The 12944-nt window shown below is 36.6% G+C and overlaps 1 protein-coding gene across 9 annotated transcripts in view; it reads left to right on the forward strand.

Moving 5' to 3' along the window:
• Positions 1-12944, forward strand: part of ANAPC1 (anaphase promoting complex subunit 1) — a 101880-nt gene that overhangs the window by 63961 nt on the left and 24975 nt on the right. For all 9 annotated transcript variants that reach the window (XR_004287913.1, XM_032352771.1, XM_032352767.1 and 6 more), the window contains 6 exons: positions 587-665; positions 1381-1455; positions 6605-6681; positions 7207-7297; positions 7386-7439; positions 8336-8529. Coding sequence is in view for 8 of the 9 variants with exons in the window: in XM_032352771.1 (XP_032208662.1) it covers positions 587-665; positions 1381-1455; positions 6605-6681; positions 7207-7297; positions 7386-7439; positions 8336-8529 (570 nt within the window). In the remaining variant the exon portion in view is untranslated. The remainder of the gene's footprint in view (positions 1-586; positions 666-1380; positions 1456-6604; positions 6682-7206; positions 7298-7385; positions 7440-8335; positions 8530-12944) is intronic.

Raw genomic sequence — 12944 nt, forward strand, 5'->3', positions numbered from 1 at the left:
CTATTCTTGGTTACTATGTATAAAAATGATTTCTGTTTAGTTCAAGAACTTGCCTAATAATCATACCAGCTTCCTTCCCAACTCCCAATAATTAGGGCTGGACACATAAAAGTAGACTTTTGGCATTTATTTTTTTTATATTTTATTTAGAAGAGTAAGTTAGGTAGGAGACATTAAACTATGTTTTATGTTTTAAGTCTTTTAAGTTAAAAAATGTTCTGAGATTCAAGAATTTTTTCAGCATTGTGAATTTCCCCATTAGAAAAAGTGAATGTATGTAAATTAACAAAATGGTTAAAAACAGGTATTTATTCATCTATTTTGGTGACTGTGTATGTTAGTGCTTTCTTGGTAATGGAGATATTTCAGTGAACAAAAAGAAAACCTGAAAAATTCTGTTTTCATAAAGCATATGTTGTCATAGGACAGGCATTTATCCATGACAAATGCTGTATTAGAGGGTATGAAGTACTATGAAAAGCAAATATGGTAATGGATGGAGTGGGGGTTTCTCGAGTGTCTTGGGGTTCCTCATCTTTTTTTCTCTAGTTGAGCAATAATACCTCCTGATACCCTCCACCAACAGATCGATTGCAGATTGGCTTCGCGCTCCTGACACCATGTATCTGCTGGACTTCGTGAAGCCAGAATTCCTCTTGCTTCGGGTATGGCACTTCGTCATTTTTTATTTCTGCTAACATGAGGAGTCTATTTGTGCTTCTCAAGTTTAGCTCGTGAATATAAATGTTTCTGCAGGGGAGGCTTTTGCTATTAATCCATCATCTAGATGTAATTGGTAGTAATCTTTTGAAATTTCCCAAAGTAACTTGTAGGAATGCCAGGAAACACAACCATATTGCTATATAATACTAAGAGTTAACATTTCAACTTCTTACTTGATTCAACAAGCAGTAAGTGGCTGGGGCTGCTTTATTTTATGTTCTTTCATTATTAAGGATGCAGCATTACTATTTAGGGTATAATTAGTGACAGTAACTATTTGGCATAATTGCCTACATTTTTCCCTTTATTCTTTAATGTTTCAACTTGTATGTTTTTAGCCCATGAAAGCTTTTAAGTTGTATAGACAGTGCTAAGATTCCCTGTGATTTTTCTTTTATGAAGCGAGTGTTTAAAAATTCTTTAAACTTTGGTAACAGTTAATTCAATGTAGGGTTTTTTTGTGTGTTAAAATTTAAATCTTCAATTTATTTTAATTTATTTTAATGAGTTTAGCTTAGGTTGATATTTTGTACCGTTTTTCAAATTGTACAATTTTTCAAATTGCCTTCAGTTAGGAACTGATTTTTAATATGATCATTGTTATAAAATCTGTGAACTTTGCCTGCTCTAATTGATTTTATCTGTTACATTTTTAAGACACTTGCTCGATGCCTGATTCTGTGGGATGATATTTTACCAAATTCCAAGTGGGTTGATAGCAATGTTCCTCAGGTGAGTATATATAATAAATATTGTTATATCTTTAATAGCATAAATTATGATTTCTTGTGGGGTTTTACAAAACCCTGTAAAATACTTATTTTTAATAAAGGCAATATTGATAATTACAGTATCTCTTGAAAACATGGGACCTTTTGGTTTAAGGTTGTGTGCTGACCAGACCACAGTCTTCTGTTTTTGTCCCCAGATCCTGAGAAATTGTAGTATTAAAAATTAAGTATACCAAAGTACCCTAAAAAAGTATTTTGACCTTTTTATCCTCATTAAGCTGCCCTCTATAGCACAAACCAGGACCTGTCCTCAGTCCAGAAGCCATGAAAGAGGAAACTTACCAAGTGGTTTTCCTGTCTTCCAAGTGTCACCTCTCCTCTAGAAACTGCTTGCTTTTGTTTGATCTCTAGTGCATTTAGGTCAAGGATTGGGGAACCATGGCCCACCTATTTTTATAAGTAAAGTTTTTTCAGAACGCAGTCATGTCATTCATTTACTTATTAGGTATAGCTGCTTTTGTGTTAAATCAGGAGTTGCTTTAGATACTATATGATTTACAACCCGGAAATGTTTACTCTTTGGCCCTTCAAGGAAAGGTTTGCTGACTCCTGCCATAATAGTTAATTTTTATAATAGTTAATTTTTGTATTTTTGTTTCATTTTTTTTTTTAAGATTTTATTTATTTATTTGACAGAGATCACAAGTAGGCAAAGAGGCAGGCAGAGAGAGAGGGGGAAGCAGGCTCCCTGCTGAGCAGAGAGCCTGATGTGGGACTCGATCCCAGGACCCTGAGATTCTGACCTGAGCCAAACGCAGTGGCTTAATCCACTGAGCCACCCCTGTGCCCCTATACTTGTTTTCTTTTTATTTTTTAATTTTTATTTTTTAGTTTTATTTTTAAGATTTTTATTTATTTATTTGACAGACAGAGATCACAAGTAGGCAGAGAGGCAGGCAGAGAGAGAGTGGGAAGCAGGCTCCCTGCTGAGTAGAGAGCCCGGTTTGGGGCTAGATCCTGGGATCTAGCCTGGTGGGATCATGACCCTGGGATCATGACCCTAGCTGAAGGTAGAGGCTTAACCCACTGAGCCATCTAGGCGCCCACCCACACTTGTTTTCTGCAAGAGAGTCAGTCTGATAGTTTATTCATCCATTACCTAAACTCCTAGATTTATTTCTATTTGTTTAGAAAACTTTACTTATAAAAATAGGTGGGCCATGGTTCCCCAATCCTTGACCTAAATGCACTAGAGCTCAAACAAAAGCAAGCAGTTTCTAGAGGAGAGGTGACACTTCTGGTTTGTTAGTGAGGAACAGGTGAGGAGGAGTTGTTTTAATTGACTCAGCCATTTGTCAGCCAAAATTTTAACTCCTAGCACATCTGAATATCAGAGATGTCAGTTCTTTCTGAAAATGCCATTTAAAATCTATATTGTAGGATAAAATTAAACTTTTTTCCCCATTGCTTCATTTAGTGCATATTTGTTGATCTTCTTTAAATGAACTCTATAAATGTTAAACTCTAGGCTACATCTAACATGGATCTGACATGTGGACTGTCCTCAAGAAACGCTAATAAATTTACAAAATTTAGTTTACAAAGTTAAAGATATACACAAAATAACTGTATTCCAGAACAGAAAGTGAAAATCCATGCCAGAGTTCTCTTTTTAACTTTTGTGGAAATGTGGCCCTTGGACTTTGAATACATAGTTATCTTTCTCACATTTCTTTTACTTCAGACTCAATATTTTAAAATTTGGCCTTTTTATATCAGGGATCCTCAAATACATGTTAACAAATTCCCAGTTACGTTCATTGATACTTTTTGTCACTCTCCACTTTCTCCTAGTTTTCACCTATTCTTTTCACTGATTCTGTAGCAGGGCCTCTTTTAGGATACAACCTAGTGTCAAAAGATGTATTAAAAAAGTCACTTTGTAAATGGCTTTTTTTTTTTTTTTTTAAGATTTTATTTATTTGACACAGAGAGAGAGATCACAAGTAGGCAGAAAGGCAGGCAAAGGGAGAGGAGGAAGCAGGCTCCTGCTGAGCAGAGAGCCCGATGCGGGCCTCGATCCCAGGACCCTGAGATCATGACCTGAGCTGAAAGCAGAGGCTTACACTGAACCACCCATGCCCCAAACTGCTTTTTTTGTTTGTTTGGACTTAAAGCACATCTAATATAACAATAACTACATCTTCATAGCACTTTTTCCTTCATCACAAGCTTTACTCTACAACTTATGTTATGCTCCTAGGCAGTGTTGTACTGTGAGTTGCTCAGGTATTGCCCTCTGTGCATGGGTGGGAACAGTGTGCTCTTTCTGTTATCAGTATGTCTTTGCATCCATAAGACTGTGAACTCCTCAAAGTCAGCTGCTGTGTGTGTTCCTTCTTTCCCTCCTAGCAACTAGCACTTAGTAGCAAGAGCTACTGTGACACTGTTACAGTTAGACTGAAAGAAGGCAGACCATGGCACTAGACTAGACTAGAGTCAGCCAGCTAGTCAGAGCTGGGGTAAAACGGAAACTAGCTATTAGGACCTCAGATCTTAAGAGTTTTGCATTGTACTCTCTACAAGGCAGAGGAGTTTGGTGGTCTTTTCTTGTTCATTTCCTTTATGCCTTACCTTGCCTTTAAAGGACTACATTTCTCCCTTTGATTACTCCTTATATATATTTTTTTTTTTTAAAGATTTTATTTATTTGACAGACAGATCACAAGCAGGCAGAGAGGCAGGCAGATGGAGAGTGAGAGAAGGAAGCAGGCTCCCCGCTGAGCAGAGAGCCCGATGTGGGACTCGATCCCAGGACCCTGAGATCATGACCTGAGCCGAAGGCAGCGGCTTAACCCACTGAGCCACCCAGGCGCCCTATATTTTTTATTTAAAAAAAAAAAAAACTTCCGGAGACCATAGGAAGGATGACAAGGACCAGATTGAGGAGGGGTTCTCTCTCTCCTCCCCCAATTATTTACAACCCAAGTTCTTAGTGATGCTTTTTAATGGTTTATGATCAAGTATAGTGTTAGAATACCTAGCTCAATGATGATGATGGTGATGACGATGATAGCAGCTAACACTTAAGACTTAGGCATTAATTTTAAGAGCTTTGAGTAGATTAAGTCTTCTAATTCTCAAAGGAACTTAGAAGGTAGGCACTTAAATTGTGCTCATTTTACAGACAAGACACAGAGCAGTCAAGAAAATTGCTCATAGTCACAGAGCTAGTGTGGGTCCTGCTGAATCTAGGCCTTAAACTCCAGTTTTAAAGACAAAAGGAGCTTATAAATGCCTGCTGTGAAAATAGAAATATTCCATTCCTATATGATATAATAGACACTTTATATAAATGTTATAATTAGGTTATTTATATATATATAAATTACTCACGTTGGAGTTATAGTAGTTTTTTAGAATGTCAGTCAATTTCTGAGTAAGTAACATTCAAAATTAAAAATTAAGTCTGAAGAGGAAGGAAGAAAGATGGAATTAGTTACACAGCCAGCATAACTGCTTACCTCACTGAGATTATCAGAGAGAAAAAGGTATTTTAAGTTTTTTGATTTGGTGATGTTCAGTACATAAAAAGATTGTATCAAGGGCACATGGGGTGGCTTACTTGGTTAAGCGACTGCCTTTGGCTCAGGTCATGATCCTCGAGTCCCAGAATCGAGTCCCTCTTCAGGCTCCCTGCTCAGCAGGGAGTCTCCTTCTCCCTCTGACCCTCCACCCTCTTGTGCTCTCTCACTCTCTCTCTCTCAAATAAATAAATAAAATCTTGATTTGTATACTTTTTTTTTTTTAAAGATTTTATTTGAGAGAGAGAGAGAGGGAGCACAAGTGGTGGGGAGAGGTAATGGGAGAAGCAGACTTCCCTCAGAGCAGGGAGACTGATATGGGGCTTGATCCCAGGACCTGAGACCAGGGCCTGGGCCGAAGGCAGGCGCTTAACCAACTGAGCCACCTAGGCGCCCCTAAATAAAATCTTAAAAAAAAAAAAAAGATTGTATCGTTAGTGAGTTTACAATATTTATTGGTTTATTATAGAAAGCATCCTGAAATGTTACTCTCCTAAGCAGTCTTTGAAAAGATTATAAGAATAATTTTCAAAATTTAATTTAAAGTTAATTAAATGATTTAATTGAGTAATTTAAATCAAATTTAAATCTGATAAAGTTGTTTACTAAAACTATAAGGAAAGGGATGTGTTTCTTAAAAGTAGTTAAAGATTCGGGGCGCCTGGGTGGCTCAGTGGGTTGAGGCCTCTGCCTTTGGCTCGGGTCATGATCCCAGGGTCCTGGGATTGAGCCCCACATCGGGCTCTCTGCTCAGCGGGGAGCCTGCTTCTCCCTCTCTCTCTGCCTGCCTCTCTGCCTGCTTGTGATCTCTGTCTGTCAAATAAATAAATAAAAAAATCTTTAAAAAAAAAAAAAGTAGTTAAAGATTAATATATTTATGGTTTAGTTTAGCTTAGGTAATTTAGTGACTAACCTTATTCTGGTAGGCATAAGGCTAGAAATACCTCATGAATAAGAAGTATATATTTCTGATTAGAGTTCTTTCCAGTTGCTTTTTACCTTCTTCCCACTGCTTTCTCATATCCTTGCTCCAGCCCTATTCTCCAGTAATCTTTGCATTTCACTTCACTGCTGTGAAGTATTACATCAGCCTGTTACTGACTCAGAATACACTTCAGTCCTCCAGTTCATATGCATTCAGTCCTAATCAGTTATTGTTGGGTCTATCTTAGATTGGAAGTTGGATTGCATTCAATGTGATTAAAATATATGTCTTTGAATGAAATGGCTTACTTTATGTAATATGACCATGAAAAGCAGTTATGTTCTTCTTTTTTTTCTTTTCTTTTCTTTTCTTTTTTTTTTTTTCTTTGTGAAGGGGCCTGTGGGGCAGGGCAGAGGGAGAGGGAGAAAGAATCAGAAGGAGGCTTCACGCCTAGTGCAGACCTCTTTGTGGGGCTTGATATCACAACCCTGAGATCATGACCTGAGCTGAAATCAAGAGTCAGATGGTTAACCAGCTGAGCCACCCAGGTGCCCCAAAAAGCACAATGTTATTTTTCAAATCATGTAATATTTGTAACTTGAATATTAATGTCCAGGTATTCTTGCTTTCTTTCTTAACAGATTATAAGAGAAAATAGTATCTCTCTCAGTGAAATTGAACTTCCTTGCTCAGAAGATTTGAATTTGGAAACTTTATCGTAAGTCAGGAAATATGTAAATCAAATGAGCTATTATAGAATCTCTCATAAATAAATAGAAATATACTGTGTGGGAGAAGTACTCCTTGATTTGAGTAATTCTGAATCCCCTATGTTTCTAACCATTACTTACCAGATGCTCACAGAGTTAATTTTTTCTTTGTTTTTTGTTTAGGTCTCTGAAGTGTAGAGCTTTTGCCCTCAGAAAACAATATCAGAGATTTAGCTTGTACATAGTCCTCATTTATCCTTTTCATTAAAAATATTGGCAGTTATTTTTAAAAATTGTCTTCTTTGCTGTGTGTGAAACATGCAGTCAAGAGGCATACTTTATCAGTAAGGGCTACATGGTCCTTCTGCTGAAGAAATTCGCTGATGGAGTAGAGGCACAGTTGAGCATTCCCTGAAGAGTGTAAACTAGTTTTGAAAACAGGAATATTTATTATTTTTATCCCCAGAAAATAGTAATAATGAATTTTAAAGCAAAATAAAGGTAGTATTAAATTTCTTGTAATCTGTTTTCAGGCAAGCACATGTCTACATCATTGCAGGAGCCTGTTTGTCTCTGGGTTTTCGATTTGCTGGCTCAGAAAACTTATCAGCGTTTAACTGTTTGGTAAGAAGTATCTTAGTTTATTCTCTTTCTTTAAACAAAGTGTTAATAGGCTTCTTTTAACCTCAGATTTTTTCTTTTGTTTTTCCAGCATAAATTTGCAAAAGATTTTATGACTTATTTGTCTGCACCTAATGCTTCTGTAGTAAGTCTTTTTAATGATCATTCTCCTTGGGAATAAAACTGAACTTGAAAAAATTTACTGGTAACTTAGTTACTTATGGATTGTTAAGTATCTCTGCAGTTTGTTGAGTATGGGAGATTTGAAGTTTTGGCTCATCTTTGTATTTGTGGTCTGGGGTATTAATTAGGTGAGAGTATGCTGACTCTTGAAGGATATGCAGGTCTCTAATTCTTGTGATATCAAAAACCGTATCTTTTATGGATTGTCATACCCTATGGCAGGGATCTCAGGACTTAATATTGGTAACTGTTTTTTTTTTTTTGGTAACTGCTTTTTTAAAAAGAAAGTTAGTCCTTAGTAAAAACGCAGTTCCTTTTGAGGCATTGCTACTCTAATAACAGGAGATTGTAAGATTTTCCTGATAAAAACCACACAGATTTCTGCAACATTATAATATGAGAAAACTAGAAAATCAAAAAATCTGAAAATAGGTAAATTTGATTATGGTGTATCCAGACATTGTTATACAATGGAGCTATCATACTTGTGCTCTAAGAATTTTTTATGAGTAAAGATTGGTTACATATAATAGATTTAAAAAGTGAAAAATATGTGTAGTGATATCTCAGTTTAATTAAAAAAAAATTCATAGATACAAGAAAAGATTTGAGGAAAGGCCAAAATATTTATGGCAGTTTTCTTTGGGTGTTAGTATTCCAAGAAATTGTTATTTCCTTTTTGATACTTTATTTTCTGACTTTTCTACATTGAACTTAAATTTCATAATCAGAGAAAATTTTTGTTTTTACAGATATTTTTTTAAAGTTGTAAATATTTGTAGTCTCATGATGGCCAATTTAGTTTTAATAATAAATGTAATGCAACAGTTACAGTATGTCATCTTTTTGCATTTCCAGACCGGTCCTTACAACCTAGAAACCTGCCTAAGTGTGGTGCTTCTGTCTCTTGCCATGGTAATGGCTGGCTCGGGGAACCTAAAGGTTTTACAGCTTTGTCGCTTCTTACACATGAAAACAGGTGGTGAAATGAACTATGGTTTCCACTTAGCCCATCACATGGCCCTTGGACTTCTCTTTCTGGGAGGAGGAAGGTAAGTGAATATATATTTTTTCTTCAATGAAAATATCTCATGAATAAGATCTGTAAGAGTGAGTTATTTTGGTTTTGAAGATACTTGAAAAAAAATTTTTTTTAAAAAGATTTGATTTATTTGACAGAGAGAGACATAGCGAGAGAGGGAACAGAAGCAGGGGGAGTGGGAGAAGGAGAAGCAGGCTTCTCTCTGAGCAGGGAGCCTGATGCGGGCCTTGATCATGCAGGCCTGGGATCATGACTTGAACCAAAGGCAGGTGCTTAACAACTGAGCCACCCAGGTGCCCCAATACTTGAAAATTTTTTTTTTTTTTTTTTTTTAAGATTTTATTTATTTATTTGACAGAGAGAGATCACAAGTAGGCAGAGAGGCAGGCAGAGAGGGAGAGAGGAGGAAGCAGGCTCCCCGCTGAAAATTTTTGATCCTGACTGGCTGTTAGCATATTGAGGAGCATTAATATACCTTAAAAGGGCTTTTTGTTTGTTTGTTTGTAGTTTAACCATCAATTATACCTTACTTAATAGAGTTATCATCCTTGCTCTATATTTGCAGAAGAGTCAGTACTCATTTCTTCAGCGTGTCACCTCTTGTTCCCCACTGTTTAGTGACTTTGCCTTTCTACTGAACTGCTCTCTCATAAAGGTTGTGAACACTATCAGTCATCAGGTCCTATGAGAGTTTCTTGGTTTTCCCCTTATTTGCTCTTTTCAGTATCTGTCATTCCTGACCACCTCATCTTTTTGTAAGACTTCCCCAGAATACCTGTCTCTACCCCTGCTGTGCCTCTCCTGTTAACTATTACTTCACTTCTACCCAGAGGTAATCACAATTTAGTCTCCTAACACCTTAGACTGGCTTTGCCTGTTTTTGAAATTCAAGTGGAATCATACACTGTGTGTTATATCATACTTAGAGTGGACCCTTGACCAGCATGGGTTTGAACTGTGCATGTCCACTTACACACAATTGTTTTGGTTAAATAAAGTACAGTGCTGTAAATATATTTTGTCTTCCTTATGATTTTTCTAATATTTTCTTTTCTGTAGCTTTAAGAGTACAGATTATAGTATGTATGTTCAAAATATGTATATGTTTATCCACTTTTATCTACTTTCAGTCAACAGTAGACTGTTAGTTAAGCTTTGGGGAAGTTATAAGTTATTCATGGACTTTTTTGACTATGCAGGGTTGTTGGTACCTCTAACCCTCACATTGTTCAGGGGTCAACTGTACTTCTTTGGCTAAACCTTTTGAGAATTGCCCATGTTGCATGGAGCAATGTTGTATTCATATTTCTGTGCTGTTGAATTCCATTGTCTGATTAAACCACAGTTCTCAATCTACTCTGCTCTTGATGGATGTGTTGTTTCTAGTTTGGGGCTGTTATAAATATTCTTGTACATGTCTTTGATTTTGTTATATGTAAGTCTATGCGTGGATCTGTGCAGATATATGTATGTATGCTTAACTTCTGTAGATAATGCCATCAGTGCCCCAAATACACCCATCAGTGTTGTATACCATTCTAGTTGTTCTCTGTCCTTCCCAACACTAGTTTTATTGGGTAGTCTTTTTTTTTTTAAAGATTTTATTTGTCAGAGAGAGAGAGAGGGAGAGAGAGCGAGCACAGGCATACAGAATGGCAGGCAGAGGCAGAGGGAGAAGCAGGCTCCCTGCCGAGCAAGGAGCCCGATGTGGGACTTGATCTCAGGACCCTGAGATCATGACCTGAGCCGAAGGCAGCGGCTTAACCCACTGAGCCACCCAGGCGCCCCTTGGGTAGTCTTTTTGATTTTGCCATCTGGTAGTAGTTGTGGTTTTAATTTCCATTTCTCTGAATAATGATATTTAGTACCTTTTATATTTTTAATGGCTAATTGGAAATGTCCTTTTGTAATACCTAAGTCTCCTGCTACCCATTTTCATTGGCTTATTTATTTAAAAATCTTATTTGTGGTGGGGCGCCTGGGTGGCTCTGTCAGTTAAGCGTCTGGCTTCAGCTCAGGTTGTGGTTCCACAGTTTTGGGATCGAGCCCCAGATCGGGCTCCCTGCTCAACGGAGCCTGCTTCTCCCTCTCCCTCTGCTTGTTGCTCTCCCTGCTTGTGCTCTCTCTCTGTGTCAGATAAATAAAATCTTAAATTTATTTGTGGTAATATGCATATACATTAAAATTTATCTTCTTAATCATTTCTGAATGTACAGTAGTAGTAGTTAAGTGTATTCACCAATCGACAGAACTTTTTCATCTTGCGGAACTGAAGTTCTGTCCCGCTTAAACAACAGCTCCTCATTCCCTCCTTCCTCCAGCCCGTGACAGCCTCTGTTCTACTCTCTGTTTCTGTTCATCTGACTATTCTGTATGGGTTTATCATTATGATCCTGAATCCTCTGTCACTCTTAAGTGTTGAACTTACCTTCTGCTGTGTGGTTCACCTTTTTGGTGTCTTTTGATGAACAGTTGTTAACATTTTTCTTTTATGGTTTGTACTTTTTTGTCCTTTGGATAAAATATTTCCTTACCCCTCTCCCCCAAATGAAGATACTCTATTTTCTACAAGTTTTTTAGCTTTTCAAAAATTCACATTTGGATATAAAATCTACCTGTACTTGATTTTTCTATAAAATTTTTTTTAAAGATTTAATTCATTTATTTGACAGAGAGAGAGAGAGAGACAGACACAGAGCACAAGCAGGGGGAGCAGCAGAAGGAGAGGGAGAAGCAGGCTTTCCCCTGAGCCGGGAACCTGATGTGGGGCTCAATCCTAGGACACTGAGATCATGATCTGAGTTGAAGGCAGACACTTAAGGTGGCGATCCAGGCGCCCATCTATGTGATTTTTTGATAATTGATGCTGCACTATTACTGAAAAATTTATCCTTTCTCCACGGTTCTGCAATACCATTTTTATTATAAATTAAGTGTCCATATATATACATTTATTTCTGGGCCATTCTGTTCATCTGGTCTATTTATCCATACTTGCACCAATACCACAGCCTTAGTGCTTGTAGTTCTGTAGTAAGTCTTGATGTCAGGGAGAATGAATCTTCCGAACTGGGATTTCTTCTTCAAAAGTGTGTTTTTCTGTTTGAATTTTTATATAAATATTGGAATTTGTTTATGATTTTCCACACTAAATAACCCGATAAAATATTGACGAGAATTGCATTGAGCCTATATATTGGTTTGGGAGAAATTGAAATCTGTTATACTATTGAGTCTTTCAGTGTATTGTTTCATTTATTTAGCTTTAGTGTGTGTAACCTTGGCCAACTGATAAAATTTCTACGAGTCATATAGGTTTATTTTCCTCTCTTCTGTAAGACTGAATTAAACATTGGAGCTCACCTTTCTAGAAGTATAAAAGGTAAAGATTGTCAGAAAGAGTGCTTTCCCTTTTAACAGGTTTTGTAGAATTTTTCTTTCTCTAATTGTTTAGAATTAAGAATAGTTAAAAAAAACTTACTGTGAAAATACTTATTTTATGATTTTTTAAGAAGATTTTATTTATTTGACAGAGAGAGGGTACAAGCAAGGGTAGCAGCAGGGAGAGGGAGAAGTAGGCTCCTGCTGAGCAGAGAGCCCAATGTGGGGCTTCATCCCAGGACCCTGGGATCATGACCTGAGCCAAAGGCAGAAGATTAATTGACTGAGCCACCCAGGTGCCTCTTATTTTAGGATTTTTGAAAATTTATTTACCTTTCAAAGTAAACCCCTGCATCTCTTGTTCTCTTATTCATTCTTTCAAATTTTAATTCCAGTGTAGTCTTATTCAGTGTTAATCTTTCATTGTTTCACACTGTGACCCTACTTGCTCTGCTTTCATATTGAGTAAATTTTCTCCCACTCTGCTCTGCTTTTCTAATGATTTGTGATCTTTAAATGGTTATGTGTACTTAGTGACAACATTTAAATTTCTCATTGCATAGCCACATCCTGTGTTTAATCTCAAAATTTCTAACATTAATATCTAAAATTATCTTTGGGTTTTGGTTTTGTCAAAATGGTAACGAGACAAAGGCCTATTTTATGCACATGTGAAAATGGATATATTTTCTTAGATTTTGAAATATCTTCTTCCTAATTCATTAAATATATGTATATATGATAAGTGCTGTGTTCTTACTTGATGCCTAAATTATTAAAATGATAAATACTTGGGGATATATATGTGTATGTGTGCATGTGAATGTATATAATGAAATGTATATTGATTATCTGCAACAGTGGTTTTATGTGATGTCCAGTACCATCTTTACTTCAAGATTTTTGTAAAATGTTTGTAAGAATAAAAATATTCTTATAAAACCATTGTAAGAAAAACTTTAGAACTTTAGAGTAATCTGCCTGTTGGTCATGTAGAGTTTGAGCAGCAGTAAAATAACATAAGGAAAATCTCAAAAGATTTTA

The sequence above is a fragment of the Mustela erminea genome, chromosome 7 (genome assembly GCF_009829155.1).
Source record: "Mustela erminea isolate mMusErm1 chromosome 7, mMusErm1.Pri, whole genome shotgun sequence".
In the NCBI taxonomy this organism is placed as follows: Eukaryota; Metazoa; Chordata; class Mammalia; order Carnivora; family Mustelidae; genus Mustela; species Mustela erminea.